The 23,323-nt window shown below is 33.9% G+C and overlaps 2 protein-coding genes across 5 annotated transcripts in view; both read right to left on the reverse strand.

The window, feature by feature from the left end:
- The window catches only part of IMPG2 (interphotoreceptor matrix proteoglycan 2), a 37,819-nt gene extending 20,656 nt beyond the window's left edge, over nt 1-17,163 (reverse strand). The window contains exons 1-4 of the mRNA XM_034414746.2: nt 17,085-17,163; nt 15,212-15,472; nt 10,452-10,618; nt 4,437-4,468 (exon numbers count right to left, since the gene is read on the reverse strand). Coding sequence (XP_034270637.2) covers nt 4,437-4,468; nt 10,452-10,618; nt 15,212-15,472; nt 17,085-17,163 — 539 coding nt within the window. The remainder of the gene's footprint in view (nt 1-4,436; nt 4,469-10,451; nt 10,619-15,211; nt 15,473-17,084) is intronic.
- A 3,237-nt stretch (nt 17,164-20,400) lies between these two features.
- The window catches only part of SENP7 (SUMO specific peptidase 7), a 41,944-nt gene continuing 39,021 nt past the window's right edge, over nt 20,401-23,323 (reverse strand). For all 4 annotated transcript variants that reach the window (XR_015734410.1, XM_034412560.3, XM_034412585.3 and 1 more), the window contains 2 exons: nt 22,383-22,533; nt 20,401-21,653 (listed from right to left, as the gene is read on the reverse strand). Coding sequence is in view for 3 of the 4 variants with exons in the window: in XM_034412560.3 (XP_034268451.1) it covers nt 21,516-21,653; nt 22,383-22,533 (289 nt within the window). In the remaining variant the exon portion in view is untranslated. The remainder of the gene's footprint in view (nt 21,654-22,382; nt 22,534-23,323) is intronic.

The raw sequence follows: 23,323 nt of genomic DNA on the forward strand, positions 1-23,323 counted from the left end.
CATCTCCAGAGGAACAAGACCACGGTACCTGGGAACGACTCCTTATCCCCTTCTAGCTCAAGCTTCTCACAACATCTTTGCACCTTGGGATTGGCCAGCGCCACCCTGGACAGTTGGGAGTGGTTTCCACAGAACAACATTTTAACCTAACGGTTATGTGCAGGGAATTTAGATCCTGCCTAGCTTCTCTGCTATTATTATCTCTCAATAAAAGTTCATTTTGAAATGCTGCCTGCTTTCAAGAGTTCTGCTTTCTTGAACGGTAGCTGAGGCAAGACCTTACATAGCCAGTATTTGATACTATTTAGAAATTTGTTGTATTTAATGTCAAATTTCTTAGAAGAAATGTTACAGAAATTGAGATAACTAAATGTTATCTATTTATAAATAGATGATTCATTCTAAAATCAATGATGGTACCTCAGAACACAAGCTGAGTTATTTAACTGCCTCCATTTTTCCCTTAAGAGTTAACACACATTACAATGATAAACTTGAGACACCTTTGTTTATGGTATCTCTCGGCCATCCATAGTTGTCTCAAAGGTGCTTTTTCAAAAGGCAACTAGACTGCTTTTCCCCTGAGGAAGAAGAAGATGGCCTTTTCTTCTTCTTCCTCAAGGAAAAACAGTAATGTTGCCTTTGAAAAATCACCTTTGAGACTGAGAGATCTTTAACATCTTTGCAGATTGGTTATTTTTATGAAACCCAAGTCAAAACATAGAGACTTGAATATTCCTGATAATATTCATGCATAAATACATTATGTAGAAATATCTCTGTTTGTTTCAATTTATTTGACCTTTGATCTGAACCATTTATCTAAAATTTACCAACAACAACAAAAAAAAATAACTTCTGCAGAATGGTGGATATGATATGCAGCTACATTTGTGAAAGCCAGTGATTTCAGAGGAGAAAAAAGTTTCAGGAGACTAAGATTAATTAATTCAGTCAAAATATAAGTCTAAGCAAACCAAGTGGAATAAAATATAGCTCTAATATTCATCATAATTGAAAGATCAAGTGTGACAAATAGAGATACTGTAAACCTTAGTTTGGAATATGTTCTTTGACTGAAGAGAAAGGAGCTCAAATCACTGGAGGAAGAAGAACCTATACAGAAAACCTGCCATTTTACATTTCTTTTGTATATTGGTTTTCTTTTTAGTAATTTCCCTACTTACTATCCCAGTTCATTTTGTTCAAGAAAAACAAAGTCAGTTTTTAAAATGAATGTGAAATGAACTGAAAAATTCCTATATTATCAAAGGCATTTTCTCTGAAACAAATAAATACATGACATTCTAAAGGTAGTTCAAGGCTTTAGGAATTATAATGGTTAGTTTGGCATTAACACATAATGCCATGTCTGTTGGCCAATCACTCTTATTATATATATCTGCTACAGCACTATTCTTTATGAAGTCTTTACGAAGGCATGTTTTAATCCTGTGATGGAGAACCTATGGCACGCATGCCAGAAGTCGCACGCAGAGCCGTATCTCTGGGCATGCGAGCTGTCTTCTGTTTTCTTCTGGGTTCCAGTGCGCTGGCCAGCTGGTCTTCACATGCGCGGGAGCCAGAAGAGCAGCTGCCTGGTATGCATGCGCACACTGGGAAGATGATCTTCCAGTTTCCGGCATGTGCATGTGCATGGTCTTTGAGAGCACATGTGCACCAGAAACCAGAAGACTAGGTGTCTGGTGCACATGTGCATGCCAGAAACCAGAAGATCATCTTTCCGGCGTGCACATGCGCATCGGGCGGCTGCTCTTCCGGTTTCTGGCAGTGCTGAAAAGATTCAGCTGTTTTAACCTGTGCGCTAAAAGAGTAGTTGACATAGTAGCTGCATATATCTTCATTTTTTACTGTGTGTATGTAAATAGTATGAAACAATTTTGGTTCAGAGTAAATAAACTGCAATCCCATATATCTAAATGAGAAAAAAGGATGTAGAAATGGGAAAAAGTGATGTAGCAGGTATTTTTTTTCTTTTACTGTTTAAATTTTATAACTGCTCTTTGGAAAAAAAGAACAGCTTTTCCTGTCATGTTTAATAGAAAATAGTACAGTATCTTGATATATAAATAAATTCTGAGTTGCCTAATTACTATTCCAGTTCAGTATTTCTCAGTATGTCTCAACTTGGAAAGAACCCCTGACATTCTTCTATTTCTCTGGGAAGGTAGCATTCAATTTCAGTACTTGGGGATATATATTTCCTGCTTCAAAAAACTTTATATTATAAAAACTTCTTCTGAAATTACTTGAAATTGTTTGTGGCATATGAACAGTGATCATTTTCAATAAATCTTTGAAATGATCTTATACTTAAGAGACAGGCCACAATTAGCTTCAATTTTTATGATCAAGACTTAAAACACTGCAGAATTGTTAAGTAAATGATGCCAAGCAATAGCAAATTGGTTTTAAAACAATAAATGCTAGAGTAAAACTGAAATTATTTTGCAAATATTTGCATTTTGAAATGTGAAATTTATCATATTTAAACTTCAGTTAGATTACAATTGTTATTTTGCATGTAGTTCAATTTTAGGCCTGCACATTCTCAAAATTTTGATTGAACAATATTTTCCCCATTAATTTAAGTTTAGCCCATCCTTGGTCACTAATATACAAAGTATATTTTACAAATATTTCCCCTTTCTTTACTTGCAAAAGCCATTTATATATGTATGTATATATAAACTAAAGCAGGAATTTCTCAAGGCTGCTAATAAAGACTGAAAATATTTTTTTTTTATTTCTCAATAGATTTTACTGAGTAAAATGAGATGGAAAAAATTATGAAAACACTTGAATTACAATAAAAAACTGAAACCTAAAAAAAAAATAAGTGATTAGAATTTTGTTGATGGTAATACATCAAGGGTGTCCCTTTCACAGTTATGAATGTAAGGAGTTAATTTTACTTATTTTCAATGATATCATTGTATATTTGATAACTATAATAAAATGGCATATGAACAGTGATCATTTTCAACAAGTCTTTGAAATGATCTTATACTTAAGAGACAGGCCACAATTAGCACCAATTTTTATGATCAAGACTTAAAACACTGCAGAATTGTGATTTTGCAATTATGTAATATGGGTTCAGTTGGATGGTTATTATGTGATATCTATGATAACATGGCAAATGTTTTGTTCTAAATATAGTAGAACCACTATTGCATTTTTTAGCATTGAAAGCATATAGAAATATTTATTTTATTATTTTTTATTAATCATATTTCTATGCCGCCCACTCTCTGAGGACTATGGGCAGCTTACAACAATCGACAGTATACTAAATAGCATATTGCCCCCAACAATCTGGGTCCTCATATCTGATTGGCATTATAAATATGGGCCAAAATGGGTTCTCCTTAAGTTATTAATGATACTACCATATAAAAATTACAAAAGAAATATAATTTACTAAAAAACAATATAATTGTTACATCTTTTATTTTGGCTTTTGGTACATTTGTTAAAAGAAGTTTAAAAGTGTAATAAATGCTGCAAATTTCTATCTCAAGGACTTGGAAAAGATAAAATTGTGGTTATTTGTATTTATTACAAGTTTGTTTTCCTTAGACTATGAAAATCACTTAATCATAACATTAAGCCTAGAAAAGCTAAATTAATGTTCATACCTGTAATCTACAGATTAACTTTTTTTATGGTTGAATAGACATTAATTGTGAATTTTTTAATAAAAAAACTACATGCATAACCATGAAATAGCCAAGGACTTTTCCAAACCTCAAGGTAGATAAAAATGCTTTGAATTTTGCATGTTTGATCAATGCTATATGTTGAAAATTTTGGAAATGCTTTCAGTGCTTATAAAATATGCATTAAATTTTTAATTCTTAAAAATCTTGAATTCTACCTGAAATAGGAAGGAAACTTCAACTTATTACAAAAACTGACAAGAAATCATAATAGCAGAATAAATATAAATCATGGAAGCAAGGTTTCTTACTTCTGAGCATAGAGGTAATCCTCAATTTACAAGCATACGTTTAGCAACAGCACTGAAAAAAGGGACTTGCAACTGGTCCTTGCATTTATGAGACTGTCGCAGCGTCCCCATGGTCACATGTTCAAAATTCAGGCACTTGGCAACCAGCATGTATTTCCAGTGGTTGCAACATCCCAAGGTCATGTCATCACCAGTTGTGACCTTCCCAGGTGACTTCCCTCAAGCAAAATCAATGGAGGAAATTGGATTTGCTTAATGACCACATGATTCACTTAATAACTGCAGTAAGTCACTTAACATAGCAAAAAAGTTCATAAAATCTGGAACAACTTATTTAACAACTGCTTTGCTTAGCAATGGAAATTGTGGTTCCCAACTGTAATTGTAATTTGTGGACAACCTGTACTGTAAAATATAGAACAATATACCAGTAGATACTCACCCATCCATTGTTTCTTTAGTATAGGACAATTTCTAGAAAAATAGAAAACCATATTTTAAATGTAGAACTGCATTTTGTACATTTATGTTATATTTTATGTTTCATATATGTGCTTTTATTATGTGTCTCAAGTATTCCAAATAGCCAAACCCGTTCATTCTTATTTATTCATAAAAACATTCAAAGGAAAGGCCCCAGTAAGGGGCCTTTCAACAATGCTTACATTTAATTCAACAGATGCTTACATTTAATAGCCACATTATTGGGGAATAGGGCTATGTAAGATTTTAGATGAAAGGTCTGTTTATTTGAAAATGAATTGCTTTCATTTTATATTTTTCCTGTGTTGATAATTGACTTAGTTGCTTGGCTAAACTGGAATATAAAGCAAATATATGTGAATATACAGTGTGCCGATTCAGATTAATTTGTACATTTAATTAAAGGAAAATGTATATATATTATTAGTGTTAAGGCAAACAATCATTAGGCAAGCCATCTTTCTTGATTCCAGTTGTTGAAAAATAAGCACTGAACACTCTGAATAGGTATTACGAGTTCTAAAGCAAATTAGAAAAGGGAGGGAAATTTGAAATATTTAGTATTCTTGGATAAAATTAAGAGTTATTTCTGTTTGCTAGTATTATGTATTATGTCCCAAGCATTCAAAATAGAACAATCAAACAATCAAACTAATAAAGATATTAGGCATAAACATTGAAATAAAAAATCATAAAGCAACATTCACATTCATGTTTGGAAGATAGTATGTTAGACTAAGCATTAGTAAGATATACTACGATGCATTGTTCTGAGTATTTTATAGACTATTTATAATGTTATTATTTATCAGGCATACTTATAAATGGATTCTCTACCTAAAGAATGAAATTCATTGGAAGAAACAAAATCATGCATCAATGAGCAAATAAGAGTGCAGGACTACCAATTTACACACTTGTGGGAAAGTGCAATTTTTATTTTTATTTTTACTGGTAGGAGCAGAATTTATAACCAATAACTGAAAATTAATGGGGGAAATCAATGTATTCTCAAGAGACAAATAACAGTTTGAATTTTCAAATATTGCAATTGCAATTGCACCTAACAGGCATTTTATACAGCAAATGAGTAATAGTTTCTGAATGATTGCACTAATGAAAAAACAGTTAGAAAGGATCTGAATAGGGAAAAGAACAAACCCTCAAATCTGCCAAAATATTAGTCACTGACCAAAATATTTATTTATATAGAAAATTTATATGGCCTCCCTCTTCACTCTAGGTGATTCCGAATGGCTTACAAATCTTTCTTCCAGGTAAGAAACCCTTATATTACTGGTAGATTCAGACAATGGGATGTAAGTGCACATTTAAGAGATAGTATACAACCATCACAAAAATTGCAGTGGGAATAGTCAATGTCAGAAACACATTGTCTATTTATTGCACATTTTAAGTAAACAAATATGTAAAATGCATAAACTTAGAAGTGTTCCCAAATATTCAGATGAAATTATTTGTTCATAAGGTAGCTCAGGTGATTATCACAATACAAGTCTGTGTTTTATCATTTTGTAAGCTAACTTCTGAATTCATATTCACCAAATATTATATATCCACCGGTTTTGCAGCAGTGATTATCTACTATGGCCACTATGGCCTAGACATCTTTGGATTATAACAGTATTTCTCTTGAGACTTTAAGAGGTGGGGTCTTAATTACCCAAACAGCCATGTTGAAGTCTTCACCTCTTAAATTTGCCAAGATTGAGAAATTTTGGATTACAAGGTGTAAACTTGAAAAGAGTGGGGAGGGTGGGGAAAAACTCAGTTAGCCCAGGACACATCTCTCACTCTAAATCACTTAGGCAGCTGGTCCGATGAAAACCAGCAGGTTTAAAATAACACTTACTGGAAGTGTTTGGGTTAGATGGTAAACATAAGTATGATGTCACCTTGGATACCATGGGATTAGGCACTCACTCCTGGTGTCTGGTTTTAGGATTTGAGCAGATGATTTTTACAGAGACCACAAAACAACTTAAAGCAATATTGATACTCTATTATGGACTTGAAAGTTTTACTACTGCATAGTAAGACTGTAAGACAAAATACAAATTTAGTCTATTATGGCAGAAAAATATAACATTAACTTCAACAGCCTGTTATGGTTCTGATATGTTGGAACCATTCGACCTTAACAAATTCAGATTGCAGAAATGGATTGTAATTTACAACATTTGCAGTATGTCATACCTTTGTGTTTCTTTAAAATGTGTGGGTGGGTGATTTTTTTTTTTAAATTAAAGTAGTTGGCTTCATTAAATAGGTAAATGTTGATTAAATTCTCTCATTTGCTTTTGAACAAAAACTTTAAATGACACTTTAAATGGCTTATTTTTTCTGATTTCATTAAAATATAATATCAAAACTAATTTAGAAGCCTTTATTAAAGACTGACTTTATTTTTTAAAAGTCAGATACTAGAAGCATATATTATACAGTCATTATATGTGCCTTAGCAAAGGCATTAAATTTTTCCAACTTTTCATTTAAAAATTTTACTTGTAGCTATCACTGCAGCCTTCACAGAAGGTTATCATAAATACTTCTACATAGTTATATGAAGTTGCTTAAAATAACTAATTCCTTAATTAGGTTTTTAGGTTGTACAACATTTGGGGGAAAATTATATATGTATATATTTAACATCACTTTACAAAGGTAGTCATTTTCATTTGATATCATACAGTTTATGATAAGAGTAATTAGTTTATTGAGTTCCACTTTTTGTACATTTCCTTGCCACAAAGGAGTTAGAAAAAAATGACTTATTTTTTGGGGGGGGGCTTATTTTAGCGCATGCATTCAAAAGCCCGAATGGACTTATTATCAGGGGATGTCTTATTGTCAGAGAAACAGGGTAGAGGAGGAATAACCTGCTCTATAGTAATGATATTTTTCTGATAGCAAAAACGCAAAGGGTCTGCATGTGCCAGTAATAAAAATCTAGGAGCATGGTGGAAAAAAAATGGGACAAAGATTACTGGTAAGTACAAAGACCAAAATAATGATAGCAGGTACAATAGCCAGCCTTATGAAATGAAAACATTGAAGTGTTAGATAGTTTCTGCCTTTTAGGCTCAATTATCCACTGGAAAGAAGTAAGCAGCTAAGAAATACACTGCAGACAAGCACTTGGTACACTGATGACACCCAGCTGTACATCTCCACCCCAAACCACCCCAATGATGCCCTTGATGTGATATCCCACTGCCTGGAGGCCGTGTGGGTCTGGATGGGGAAAAATAGGCTCAAGCTCAACCCTTCCAAGACTGAGTGGCTGTGGCTCCCAGCGTCCCAGTATAGTCAGCTGGTGCAATTGCTGACTATTGGGGTGAATCTCTGCCCCCCACAGAGAGGGCTCACAATCTGGGTGTCCTCCTGGACTCAGGCTGTCTTTAGAAGAGCATATGACGGCCGTAGCCAGGGGGGCTTTTTATCAGGTTCGCCTGATCCGCCAGTTGCGTCCCATTCTGGACCGGGACGCCTTGCGCACGGTCACTCACGCCCTCGTCACCTCCGGTCTGGACTATTGTAATGCTCTCTACAAGGGGCTCCCCTTGAAGAGCACTCGGAGGCTCCAAATGGTCCAGAATGCGGCTGCGCGGGTGGTTATGGGCGCACCTCGTTACGCCCATGTAACACCTCTCCTGCGTGAGCTGCACTGGCTCCCAGTGGTCTTCCGAGTGCAATTCAAGGTGTTGGTCACCACCTTTAAAGCGCTCCATGGCATAGGACCAGGATATCTACGGGACCGCCTTCTGCCACCAACAGCCTCCCACCGACCAGTTCGCTCCCACAGAGAGGAACTCCTCAGGGTGCCATCAGCCAAGTTGTGCCTGCTGGCGACACCCAGGAGGAGAGCCTTCTCTGTCAGAGCTCCTGCCCTTTGGAATGAATTGCCCCCAGATATTTGGAACATCTCTGATCTCCAGGTCTTTCGCTGTGCCCTCAAGATCCTACTGTTCCGATAGGCGGGGCTGTCTAATTGAATGATTTTAAATTGGGTTTTAACTTTTGGTTTTAAAATTCAGCCAAAACTATTTAATGATTTTAATTAATTTTAACTAGATATTGTATATTTGTATTTTTGTATATTCATTTTGGTTGTACACCGCCCTGAGTCCTTTGGAAGAATGGGTGGTATATAAATAAAATTATTATTATTGTTGTTGTTGTTGTTGCTATTTAAAAATATTCAAATAGCTAGTAGCAAAGTGGATAGGCTCAGTTCCAATGGTAACAGGTGAAATATTGGAAGACTCAAAGGACCTGGGTAGAAAATGAAGAAAAATCTATCTGTTTGAATAGACGCTGACTGGAAGGTACATAGTCAATCAATTAGATCCGCTTATAAATCTGATTTGCCATAAACTAAATTGACCCAAAGGTTTGCCTTGGTCTATCAACAGCAATGTTATTAAGCAAGTATTATGCTTTAAATATCTGGGCATGGTTCTCCAACTGATGGAATCAAAAGAATTCATTCTAGCCGTTAAGACAAAATGTGAGTAACAGTGCAGCAGTTATTCTACTCTAGGGGTGGTCAATATATGCCTGCAGAATTTTTTAGCCTCTAGCTAGCACAATTACTATATAGAAACATGCAGTGCTTTAATTAGCATAAGAGGATTTACTACTACAAAATATGTGCAATTTAAAATAAGACAAAACGTAAACATGTAGGTCAGGGGTGTCAAACTCATGGCCCATGGGCCGGATGCATCATGCGCTGGCCACCCCCACCCCCATTTTAGCAAAGGAAGGTAAAGTTGCAATACGTCATGTGTCAACAAGTTTTACACCCCTGATGTAGGTTAATCCAGTTGAGTTTGGTTAACAGATATGATTTATTCTTAGCATTACATTTAAAAAAAACATTTCCTATTGTTCTTTTAAGTGGAATGTAGGTTTTGTTTCATACTTATCTTGTTAGTTACTGTACTTATTATCTTGCTGGGTTTTTCAAAATTTTATTCATAATTAAAATTCTGACATTCTTTTTAACTGATTTTATTTAATAGCTTTATTTAGATGTTTTATTTGGTGGCATTTACCTTAAAGTTGTAGTTTCATTATGACTTAATTTTTTTATTATTCTGATTCATTAGTCTTATCTTTCTCTATTCCTAATGTTCTTTGTATCTCCCTTGATATTCAGTTTAATATCAAGGGTACATATATGCTACTTGCCTAGCCTCTGTATTTATACCAATAGAAGAGAATATACACATTTATGCTGGTGCTCTCTGAGTTTAATTGCTTGCTGATATTTCATTACCCAATTAGGTAACATTATCACTGTGATTGAGTATAGGTTTTCTCTCTATTTATATACAGTAGTGCTATTGTAAATAAATAGTGAGCACATCCCACACACACTCACACTGATGACATTCCCTTATTGGGTAATGAAATATCTGCAAACAAACAAGCAAGCTCAGAAAGCACTAAAAATGTTCTCCGTATTTAATTATATTTGCTTTGTGTTGGTTAATGACTATAATAAAACTTAATAAAGATTTCTCATCTTTCTTGTGATCAAAGCTGAAATATATTTAAAACTTTCTTTCTTCACAATTTATTTCCCAACATTTGTTATTTAGTATTTGCAAGATGACACCCAAAGTAATTTTAGGCACATCAAATAAATACTACAAATACAAAAATGAAAAAGAATAAATTTTAAGAGATACTTCGCATTCAATGTCAGGTGCTAATTTCCCAGAGCCTGAGAACTCTGAAATTATTTTTATCACATCCAGAATGAGATAGTAAACAGTAACTGGTTTAATAAAATAATGAATAAGAAATAGAATAAAATAACAGAATAATTGAAAAGGCAGTTTCAAAAATGCACATCTTTTTCCCATCATATAGCAATAGTCTTATCATCACTATAATTGAAACTATGTCCAACTGATATTCTCTTAAAGTCCATATCTCTTACCTTTGCTATGAGGCTTTGATACTCTTCAGATTGACTAAAATTGGTGCCCATTTCAAATATATTCACAGTGCCTGCTTCACATTCATTTAGCCACTTTTGGTATTCTTCTTGTCCTGGGAGTCTGTCCAAGAAAATTTTGAAGGCTTCCCAAATAGCTTCTTGGCAGACTTTAAAAAAGAAAGAAAGAAAGAAACATCCATTACTGTAAAAGTACAAGTATCACTATTATGTAACAACTATCTTGTTGTATTAGGACATAAAGAGAGAGATGCACAAACACATTGCTAGATACTGTTGCTGCTACTGCACGCGAACAATCCTGCTAGATTAGAATTTAAAAAGAGATACTATATTCAACTGAATGGTAGAATGTACAAAATTTCTAGACATCCACTAGAGACCATGAAATAGCTATTACTGTTCATATGGTAGAGGGCTATCTGGTCTACAAAAATTTGGATGGTCATTGCATGCCAGTGAAAAGAGTGGCTTTACTTAAGAGTGAAAAAAGGCACAACTCTTTGTGAGTATAGAGTTTCTGAGAGTGTACATCAGAAGAAATGCAGAGACAAATAATGTTAATATTATATAAAAAGCTATCAAGATTAAAAGTTAAAAAACAGACAGAAGAATGTTGAAAGTAGGTACAATTTTCTAAAGAAAAGGCTAAAAGAATAGTAAGAAAAGAGAAATAGGGAAATAAAAAAATCACTAATTATTTTCAATTATTTCAAATTATTCTATGTGGCAATTGTTAATCCAAATATGGCTTAAATTGCACTAAGTTTATTGAGTGTATATATTTATAGTTAATTGTTCTATTAGTGTCTTTGTGGATGTATCACAAGGTAATTTTGTCAAAATTTGACAAAATCTAGGCAATTCTAGGCAATTCTTCTTGTTCAGAAGAATCTCACAGAAGTGATACCAAGAGCATATTGAGGCTTTCTTCAACTAAAGTTGAACACAGAGATAAAAGGCCTGATAAGAACATTATTTTCTTCAATTAGCTGGAGAACATGGTTCATTGTCAATTGTTTTTGTTTCTGAAATACATTTCTAGAAATAATCCAAGTCTTTGTGTTAACATTTTGTTTAACATTCCATTTAGGAAAACCTCCTTTTTTGTATAATTACATACACCATGTTTTCCTTCCTCTTTCCAAATGATAAAATAGCTTTAAAAATGTGTTAAATAAAACATAGAAAATTATATTACAGTCTACTCCAAGTAGACATTTTTTTCTACAACAAATTGTTTGAGCCCATGTAGCAAATGTATCTGAACAGAATGAATAGTAAGATAAATCTGAATTCAGAATTCCTAAACAATTAATCACCATGAATTTTTCAAATGCTAACACTTGAAACTTGTTGTGTAATTCTCCAGAATATTGCATAATTGGATTGTTTGTTTATTTGTTTCAAATGTCCACCCATCTCATATAGATGATTCCTAAAAAAGAATAAAAACTCAATGAATAATTACAAACATAAATAATCTAAAAATAATACCTGAGGAACTCACAATGTTCTATAAAGAGTTTATCAATTACAGCCTTCTGCAATTATTATCTTCCAGATTTACATTTCACAATTTACATTATTCCTAATTTTTACAGCTTAGATGATCAAATTGGCAAAGGCTGAGTTATTGGTTTGAATCACTGACACTTGACAATAACATTCAGTATGACTTCAGTCCCATAAGGGTAGCCTCCATCATTATTTATTTATTTGTTAAATGTATGTGCTGCCTATCTAGCCATGGGGATACTCTAGGGCAGGGGTGTCAAACTCAAGAACCAGGGGCTGGATCCCACCTGCCATACGGGCTTAGATCTGGCCTGTATGGCTGCCCTAGAAACAGTGAGGGACTGGCCCACGAAGCCTCTGCCAGCAAAAATGGAGTTTAGGAGGGCCTTGGCCTCCTGAGCTCCGTTTTCCCTGCCAGCGAGTTCTAGGAGGCCATTGCAGCTGAAAATGGAGCTCAGGAGAGCTGCATGTGGCCCTCCTGGGCTCTGTTTTTGCTGGCAGAGAGTTGCAGGAAGCCATTGTAGTCAGAAACAGAGCTCAGGAGCCTGTTTTTGCTGGCAGAGCGCTTGGGCCACCAAAGGCACTCCCAACACGAATGACATCAAGCTGGCTGTGCCCATCCTGGCCATGCCCACCTGGCTCCCTGAGGTCAAACACAACCCTGATGCGGCCCTCAATGAAATTAAGTTTGACGCCCCTGCTCTAGGGGGTTTACAGCAATAACATTAAAATTAATTTGTGTCTTAGGAGGATTCAGTGTGAGAACAGTTCTCTTTGGGAATTGTCTGATCCATTTAAACTTTTAAATAAACAGTCTAACATATAGTATAAATCCTCATAAGGCTCTCTGCATAATGAGTCTTCCACACAAAAAGCTTTAGTCTTTTCAGGAAGTACCAGTTAACATTTCTACTATTGTCCAATGCCTTTTTATCATTACATACAGTAAGATGCTTTAGTCTATTACTTGTCATTCTACAGAAAGGGATTTGCTGGGGATCAGCACCTGACTAGTCCTGCTTATTTACTTGGAGGTTGGAGAGCTTGCTCGGTCATTTATGTAAATGAGCAGTTCTTCAGTTTAATCCAATTATAATCCCATTTGTGTTTCTTAAACATTGAACCATGTACAGTATATTGGCTCAGAAAAACTAAACCTTTAAAACTCAACTTCCAAATGTCCAACAATTTGTTACTCAATATGAAAAAATAATGAGTTACTGTCTCAAAGAAGCCTCTTTCTCAGAGAATTTTATACCACTAGCAGTATTATTACTAAGTGTATAGCTAAAGGAGCACTTTTAATCAAGAAAAGACAACCTATTTCTAGATATCAATTCATTCTCCTGTTGGTAGGTAGCCTAGGAGGAGAGAAAGAGAAATGTCATGCCAGTTCACAGCTACTTTGACCATCTGGGCTAGAGAATCCTTGTCCTTCCTCACAGAGGCCTTTGGGTGTGACAGTCCTTATCAGGGGATCAAACAACCATCTGTTGTAGGCCTTCCTGAGCAGAATGGAGCAGTTCTGCAAAAGGCAGGATCACATCAAATGGATAACAAATAGGGACAGTAGAAAAATGAAATATTAGTATAGATTTAATTATATAGTAAACTGCTATTTGGAGTTGAAGAAAGAAATGAAGAGATGACAACACAAGAAAGAAAGAGACATGAGTATGTGGGAATGTATGTTGCAGAAATGGCAGATTACTCAAATGAAACAAAAGAGATGAAACATAATCTGGAGAAAGAGAACATTTAATGGGAAGATATGATATTGGTGAATGGTAAATTGGTAGGATGTAGGAGATCTTTGTTTAGGTTTCTGTGGTGTTAATTTGTGTAAACCCTTTAACATCAAATGTGATGTTAAAATATTACCTAACTTCAATTAACATGTACAAGCACTACATCTACCGCTTCAATCCTTTGCAAGAATGGACCATGTTCTGGTTTCTAATTTATTTTAAGACAGCATTTAAATGTCCTAAATATAGTACCCACAAATCCCTTTTATTAAGCTTGCAATTCTTAAAGAGAGCATGGCAGATATAATTCATTGATTAATTAAGTGTCAAGAAATTTAGAGAGAAGCCGTGAACTCTATCCATAGAGTTAAGGAGAGCATTTTGTCAAAAAGGGCTGTATAAGTTCTTAGGAATCTAACCAATCTTTTGGATGTTGAGACTTGGAAACTATGGTCAAATTATATAAATTATACAGGAAAAATGTATAATGCAAATGGACCTAAAAGGAAGAGAAGGAATGAAGCATTTTCTTCTTTATCTCAGAATCACAAGTATCTTTAAAGACTATATTTAGAAGTCTAGAGATACTATATTGCCCATTGTAGGAAAATGTAATGCATCAGATCTGATTCCAAAGAAGATATTTTGAAGCTACCTCTCTGCAACTTCTTATGGCAAGCATGCCTTTTTCTGATCCTGTATAACCTCATGATGTCTGGAAAATTTCTGTCTTCATGGAATTGAATTTGGAGCACTTATGCTATTCTCATTTGTAACATCCACATAGTCAAGTAAATGATACGTGTGTATGTAGGTTTTCCCCAAACCCCTACTCTGACTGAACTGACATATTTTTTCATATACCACATAATTTTTAAGCCTGCCTGCACTGAGAGGCAACATAACTTCTTCAAGCAAAATTTACACTGCCTTCTTCCATCTCCCATATGTTAGTGACTATTCTTTGAGGTAAAACAAATAACCTAAGTACCAGTCCTAATACAGTGAGAAGAGAATATTTAGTGAAAGAGTAGCATAATAATAATTAAAATACTGGATTAAGATGAGAAAATCTAGGTTCTGGTATCCATGCAGCTTTGAAGCTTTAAGCCAATTGTTGTAATTTAGTTAGCATATCAGACAGGGCTGTAGGAGTACTATGCATATTGTCTTAAGTTATTGCAGGAAATTCATGATTTAATGTAATAAACAAGTGAAGCAAAGCAAATATCCCAAATAGACAGCTGTCCTTGATTGTCCTATTATTTTCTGTAATTGTTACTTCTGTTGCAGTTATCTCTGCTCAGCCTATATCCTTTATTACTACAACTATCTGATGAGTAACAGGAAAACGGGGGGGGGGGGGAAATGACAATATGCCCAACGGGGTTGCTTTTCTGAGAGTTTCTAACATTCACATAAATCTAGATGTTGACTCTCTCTAGAAACAGCAGTTGCCTTGGACCGCTCACTTACCTCTAAGTTTGAAATATTTAAGATGATTGGCAGTAGCCTGTTCAATAGACTCTTCTGGGCATACTTTAATTCCAGTAGGAAAGAAAATGGATCTCTTCATTCGAAATAAATGCCTGCTGAACTTCTGTGATTCCTTGAAGTCAAGAAGAGGCTTGGAATCCAGAAACTGAGAATGATTTCTATTTTTTTGCCAGGTATCAGATGAAAGATCCAAAGAAATATCTTTAGGTGCTGTGTCCTCTGTTGGTAAATGGGTTTCATTACAAAGAAATATATTTAAGGAGCTATGGATATAATACTATAGTACTACATTATCTTATAAGCTTCATTAAGAAATATAATCTTTGAGGTGTTTTCAGTCTACTTTTCTTACATTCGTCTAGTAATATGGATGTTAACTAAGCAGTGTAGGAATTAAAATGTTGGACTGATGCTAAGGAGATCAATATCCTAGTCCACCATTAGTCACCAAAGGTCACTAGGTGACTTTGAGCCAGTCATTCTCTTTCAATCCAACCCAACTCAACTCAGCTCAACTCACAGAGTTGTTGATATGAAGAAAAATAAGGAAAGCAAGTCTTATGTACTCTGCCTTCAGTTCCTGAATAAAAATGGCAGGATATGACTCTAAACAGTGCATCATAATAATTATAATACCTTTTCCACTAGATAATTATACTTTCTTTGTTGTTATAGTATTGCAAATAAGTCTTAAATATAAATCTTTTTTATTAAAAAAAGTCATCATGGGACTTTTTTATTTGTGTGATTAAGGTAATCAAGTTTTCAAAGGAAAAATGCTTATTATATAGATTTTGTGCCCCAAAATAAGAAAATTAAATTTGTTTTACAATTGAAGAATAAGAAGAGCTAGCATTTCTGTTTCCATAGATGCCAACATTTTAACAATATACAATATACAATATACATTTTAACAATAAACATATTTCTGCATAGGACAAGGTGATGAGACTCTTCTATATAGTCTGAATAATCCTTTCTCATATACAGAGACTACATAGAGTTTCTCATATCTATTCCCCACACATCTTACAGAATTTTCCTACAAGATCAGAGGGCTTACAGTGACTCACCTCTTAAACATTTTCTATTTGTATCATCCTAACTTTGACAAACAGCATAAGACTTTCAAGAACCATTTATGCATCTAATATGAATGTGCTAATCTAAATCCCTTGAGGATGGCTATGTTTTAAAGATGGAGATGAGTTCGCTCCTGCTTTATATTTTTTAATATGGAAACTAATCAGACTTAGTTCACATATTTTCCATTTGTATACTGTAAAAACTAACAAAGAGAAAAATGATAAAGCTGAACAATTCACTGACTATATGAATGATAACGTACTAGCAATGTTTAAAAATGTTATTTGAAATGAAAAATAAATATAACCATAGCAAGAAGAGTTACAACATGATATACTTGCTACAGGCTTGAGATCAAATATGAACAATATTAAGAGAGTAGTTGTTTTCTGAGAAAAGCTACTACTGAGTCTACTCTGTAAATATAAAACAGACATATGCTTAGTATTTATTCTCATGATATACATATTTCAGTAAAAGGAAGCCTTAGCCTGCTTATTCTTATGTTAGAGATAGGGACATTGTAGCCTGCAATTAATTTCTCCTGTCAATTTTAAGAATTGCAGATAATCACATTGGATTCCAGTACAGAAGGCTGATTCTAGCTCCATATAAATATAAACTATTCCCTCTCATTCTGATTAAATGAATTTTCATTAAATACAAACGTATGGCATAATTGTTTAACTGTTTAACTAGTAAAATGGTTTATAAATGAATGTTAACATGCACACAAACACATGAATTATTAGGTATACTTTCTTACCTGCAAATGTTGGAAAATCCCTTTTAGCCAAAACAAATATGCATATTCCTAAATATATTTTCCAAGAAAAGTCACACATATTTATTTATCTTTTACTCTGTTTTATATTTAAAGTGAAAAAGGAAATAATCAAGTCTCTTTTCCACCGGACCAGCAATCCTGACAGTATTAAGCATCCAATAAGATCCTCTTCCAGGAAAAGCGCTGGTGTTGTATATTATTCCTTCCGATCATTAAAAAAAAAAAATACTATAGTTTCTTTAACAAAAGCCCAACAAAATATCTAAGATTATTTTCTCTAAAATAAATTATTTCATTTTTCATTTTGGGAGTTACAGAAGTGCTAAAGGAGAAGCTTCTTGATATTAGTCATTCCAGTGCAGACAGTTTTTTTTTTTTTTCAAATTAAGCTGGTCAGCTGAGCCAGCTTTACTGGAGCTTATCATGCCCTTAACTGGCATTCCATACAAGGACAGCACCATTCTCACTTAACAAAATACAATTTTAATTAACTTCTTGGGTAAAAAGTATTATTTAAGCAATATCTTATGTTAACATAAGAAATTTTCATCCTTGGGTGATTTTGCTGCAACTCTGGATGGTAACTACAACACATGCATGACTTAAATTATCACTATGATTCTCCAGACAAGATTAAAGCAGGGAGATATTTAGGAAATAGACCAAGAAGAATGTTGTTGAATAACGTACCTATTTATAGTTTTATATTTGTATAATGGTATTGCTATCCCATTTACAAAGAAAATAAACAAAAAAACTATGGGCTTTTATACATACACAATGACATATACATGAAAATAATAATTTTAAAATTGGCATACCTGAAAGACCAGTTCAAATTAATGTCATTTTTGACCTTGATCCCAAAAAGTTGATCCCAAAAAGCTAAAGTTTCAGACCTAGTTAATATCTGGATGTGAGTTGATAAGGTAATCCTAGGATTTCTGACTAGAAGAAAAATATTTCCCCAAAGAGGCCAATCCTTTCTGTATTCATACAAAGTAAAGTACATAGAAGTGTTCATATAGTACATAAAGTCAGTTCCAAAACTTTACTCTTTACTTAACCAAAGAAATAACTGGAATAAGGAATAAAGTATCATAAATGATACATAATAAACATGTGACTTGCATTTGCCTGCTTATTATGTTTTACTCTGGTTTTAATGGAGTTTTATTGATCTTTGTGTCTTATTTGTTTTTTCTTTTAGTGTGATTGTTGTAATTAGCTGCCCAAAGCCATGAATGTGAGAAGGGCTGTTATACAATCAAATCAATCAATTAATAAAAATGACAGAATAACAGTACTGGATAAGTAGTGATTAAAGGCTAAATATATCTAAATATCTACTGCAACTTTATTCTGGGACACATTACACCATTGTCCCACAAGAGCTGACTGGCATCCTATCATCATCTGCAGGAAGCTGTCTCAACCTTTCTGGTAGACCTCACCCACAGGGCCTTTTGGTAGGCCAAATGCTCCTTGCATGGTCTTCTACATGGCCTTTTCGGTGGCCTCAAACACTGCCCCATATCCAGCTCCAGGAGCACTTCCTGGGTTTTGCCTGCTAAATTATTTCTGGTCTTCCAAGTCAAGTCCATTGATGAACCTCTTTGAAGTATTCCTGTTGATAGTTTACGTCAGGTCTTTTCCATCCGAACACACTTGGGTCTCTTCCAGCTCTCGATGATATATCCATGTATCTGCTCCAGTCTTTCTGGCTGTAGCTATTCAGCTCAGAGGAAAAAGCCTTTTCATGAGAAATATAAATGTGTCCTTCAGCAGCTTCAGACTCTAGGCACCACTCCCACAAGTTTAATACACACACATGAACATAAACACTTACATACACAAATGGACATTTACATATCTATACTTATCTACCTACCTAATTACATATACTTTCTATATCTACCTATATACACATACATATGTACACACAGATATACAGTACATACCAATATTGAAATTCCTACGTTTACCTGCATATCTCTATCAGTATAAACAGATGGAGTCATACAAATAGGGTGGCGAAAGAAAGGGCTTGAAAGCATTTCTCTTCTATCAAGTCAGACTCTTTCCTTCCATAATGAGCCATGATAGTAGAGTTTGCTACTGTAGTGTACTGAAAGTTATTGGATACCAGACTAACAAAGAGCAGCTGTTTTGTGCACCGAATTTGAGAGTACTAACCACAAAGCAGCTTAAACCACAGTTTGTGTAAGCTAATCATCAGCTTACAATCTTTAGAAAGCTGGAATGTTTGAGGAATACAAAAAGTGCCAAACACAATTAAATCAAGAGATTCACCAAGTAAGACTATTTAGACAGCTACTGTCAATGAAGGTAGATAACAGAAATGTGTAAATCTTTGCTCTGTGAAATAGCCTGGTTGTTCCCCTTTGCCCTGATTCAATCCGATGAAAGATGAAGAGATAAATAGGATCAGGTTCTATAGTCAAATATATTGTATATACTTCTGTCTGGATCCATTAAAATGAAAATGTGTGTTGAAGTAGTTTAATTATCAGGGTACAATGCAACCCACCAAAAGGGTTTTTTCCTTTGTCCTGGTTGACACATGAAGAAAAAATTGAATGGAATCCAGTTTCTCTTCATTCAATAGGTCCTCTTCACTTACTCACAGTCCTTGCCTTAGAGCCATTGACCAATTCCCTCCTGATGTTTCAGGGACTGGATCATCCTTCTCTAAACTGGTATCTGGAGAGGCATCTAAGGAAACATCTTGGAGAGTCATTATAGGAACATTGATTTGGGTCTACTTTGATGAGATGAATTAGATTTATCTCAATGTGTTTTACACTGTGCAGGTAGCATGCTTTACTTTGTAAAGCAAAACAAAAATCATTTTCTTTAATGAAGGATGTATTGCCTTAAAACGTTATGGAAAGACTGGGAAATACTGCTCAAAGAGAGTGTACTTTCTTTTTCACATGACAGTATCATTTTTCCTACACAGAGATAACTGATATGCAAAAGAAAAGTATATATCCAGGTAAAATATTATATATATATTGATGCGATTACAATCATAAAAAATATGTAATTAAAATATATTAGTTACAACTAGTATTTGTTTCTTCTCTGTACAGTATTTATTTCATGTAAGAAAAAATTCACTTGAATTGAATATTTAAAATAATTCTTGGTTACAAGGATTCCAGCATCTTCCAAAGAAACAGCACTGATCTGTTGCAAACAATTGTCAAGTCAAACTTTATTTCAACAGAGTAATCCTGAGACTTTTATTAAAGAAAAAGAACTCATGAAACACTGTAGTAAAATAATAATTTATTCAATAGTAAAATTCCTTTTTAAACATTTAACAGCTTTCTTATCCTTTAGGGTTCTTTAGTCCAGTAAAAATTCTTCTAGTAACAGCTTCAACCTCAAATGTAAATACTTGGGTGAATCATATATATTCAATTTTTCTGTATGTATTTTCAAAATCATATCTCTTTTGGCTAAGAAAAGTTTGTTTTATGTCACTTTTAAAAATTATAACAGTAGTTTTCTTGGTGATAGAATTTAATGGGGCTTATTCCTAGCTGTTAGTATAGGATTTCAATCAAAGTGCCTATTAGACAAATGTCCATGACTCCACCCCCAAAATAAATAATTGAAATATTAATAAAATTCCCACCAGAGTGATACCTTGCCAGATATAAGCTCCAGCTGTACCCAGTACAGTGAAAACCATATGGTCTTGCGTTAAGTGTCTTATCAAATACATAGTATTCATATGCAATTTCTGAACAACAGAAACAGATTAGGTTTGAATCTGGGTTATGTAACCAAGTTAGCAGGGAAAACAAATGACACTTCCATTTTATAATAACTTTGTAGCATGACTTTACATTGTGTTCTGGCATTTTAAAAATACAATGTAGAAAGTGATTGTACATATGAATAAGAAAACCCAAAATATAGCCAAAATCCAATGGATCAATACCATATCTAGTATATTCAAAAGCAGCTATAGATATATATATATATATTCAGTTTAAATATTGAAGTGCTATTTTCAAAAATATTAAATATATTTTAAAATGTATTCGCTTTGTGAAGGCTTACTTTCTAGCTTTTGATATGAAATTATTTACATTTCTTAGGATTAAAGTATTCTTCCATCTTTGCTGTTTGTAATTTTGCTTCTGTTTTTCCCATTGAAACAAAATTAGGCAATCTGATGACATTTACTTTAAATTACATAATTATAATTTATATGCTTTCATTTTCTGCAAATATAGTTCAAATGTAACTATAATGTAAAATAAATACAGAAATGCAGTTCTTGAAAACATTAAAAGAACAAACATTGCAGATTAGATTTTTCATATTTCTGGATCTATGCTTTTTATTTTCAAGATCCAGAAGAAAAATCTGCTAGCTTTTGCTGCCACTCTGCTGTTGAAAATGTAGTTGCAAGATCAAGTCTCTAATCTGTTCTCGCTTTCTTCTCACCAGGTGAGGAGGGAACCATTGCTCCAAGTGTACCGGAAGCTCAAAGTTAACGATAGGATTCTGATGATTTAAAGAAAAAGGATTCTGTGTAAGTAATTTTTTTTAAAAAAGTATTGTTTATCTTGCTAGAAATATTTTTTGTTATTAGTGTTAATAAAATAAATATATAATTTATATAATAACAGCCTATCAATGAGTTACAGCCAAAAGCATAAGCACAAGTCCAAACATAAATTCTATTCAGGCTAGAAACCAGCACAAAGCCAGCTGTTAACCTTGGGCCGGCCATTTTTTCTCAACTCTAGAAAGAAAATATTGGTAAACTACATCTGAAAAAGCACCAAGAAAACTGCAGGAGTCAACACTGATTCAAAGGCACAAAAAATAACTAACTAATGAATTAAATTAGCTAAATAAATAAATAAATAAATGTTGGATCAGCATTGGAAGATCAGAGGATCATACAATATGTTGTATCCATATTGATAAACCCCAGAGCTATTCGTTTGTTAAAAGCCTTTTCATTAAATTGAAGATCTCTAAGAGCATTTACTACCTCCAGTTGGACACTCTCAAGACGTGTGAACATCACTTCCCCGAATTTTCCAGCCAGTCTTGTTGTTATTGGGGAATTCTGGGAATTAAAATCCACACATATTGATGGAGGCTTGATTGAGAAAGGCTGATGTAGAATGATTCTAGTCATCAGCCATGCATTGGAAACAATCTCAGGGTTTATCCAGAAAAAAATAAAAGGACAAGTACAAAGTGCATTGAAATTATTTGTACCTGAAAAAAAGTTTCCACATACTGCAATAAGTATATTCCACAATCACTATTATTATTTTGTTTGGGGACTCTTGGACAAAAATCTACCATAGTCGATTTGCTGAACTCACGACAAGTTTTGCGTTTAGCTTCCCATTCTGCTTCTAGATATCTGAAATTGAAAAAGAGAAATATATGAAGATGGGTTCAAACTACGTGATCGGCTTTCCAATGCGATAACTTGAAAAATTAATTACTGTTTATTTAAGTCTCAATAACAAATATTGATTTACATGGTTTTAATTCAAACCAACCCTCTGTGGATATATGAAAACTAATAATCACTATTAAAGTGATTATTGTACACTTGGTGTAGTATTATGTGAAGAGGAAGTTTTCTACACTTCTACCCTCAAATATTTTGACTTTATTTGTATACTGCATAGATGTATACTCTGCCTCTGGCAGAGAAAACTGATGTGTATAAAGAAGATTATCTTCTAGCTGGATTATCTACAAATTTGAGAGAAGTGCCATCTGATTTTAATGTGATGACTTATCAAGGCAAGGACAAGCATGGAAACCAATTAGAGGATATACAAGGGATAAAAAAGAAATGCGAGACACAAAAAATTAGGATGGAGGTCAAACCCACAAAAAAAAGAAAACAAAAAAAGAAATAGGTTGTACAAAAATAGAAATTTCTAACCCAAGCAACAGTGAAGCCAGTGATTTTAAAATATGAATGATTATGTGAAAACATAGAGGAGGCGACATATTGGTCAATATCATCCTGAGGATAGTGGCAGATCTCTGCATTGCCGTAATTTTGGGACATGGAAAGAGCCTCAAATTGATGGTTTTGAATTATCTATTTTGAAACTTCTTTTTGTGTTGATAAATATATTATAATTATCTTGAATTATAAGGCAAGAGAATCACATTGGGACATGCAGAAGATC

This window comes from Pantherophis guttatus, chromosome 5 (genome assembly GCF_059756535.1).
Source record: "Pantherophis guttatus breed Tessera chromosome 5, ASM5975653v1, whole genome shotgun sequence".
Lineage (NCBI taxonomy): Eukaryota > Metazoa > Chordata > Lepidosauria > Squamata > Colubridae > Pantherophis > Pantherophis guttatus.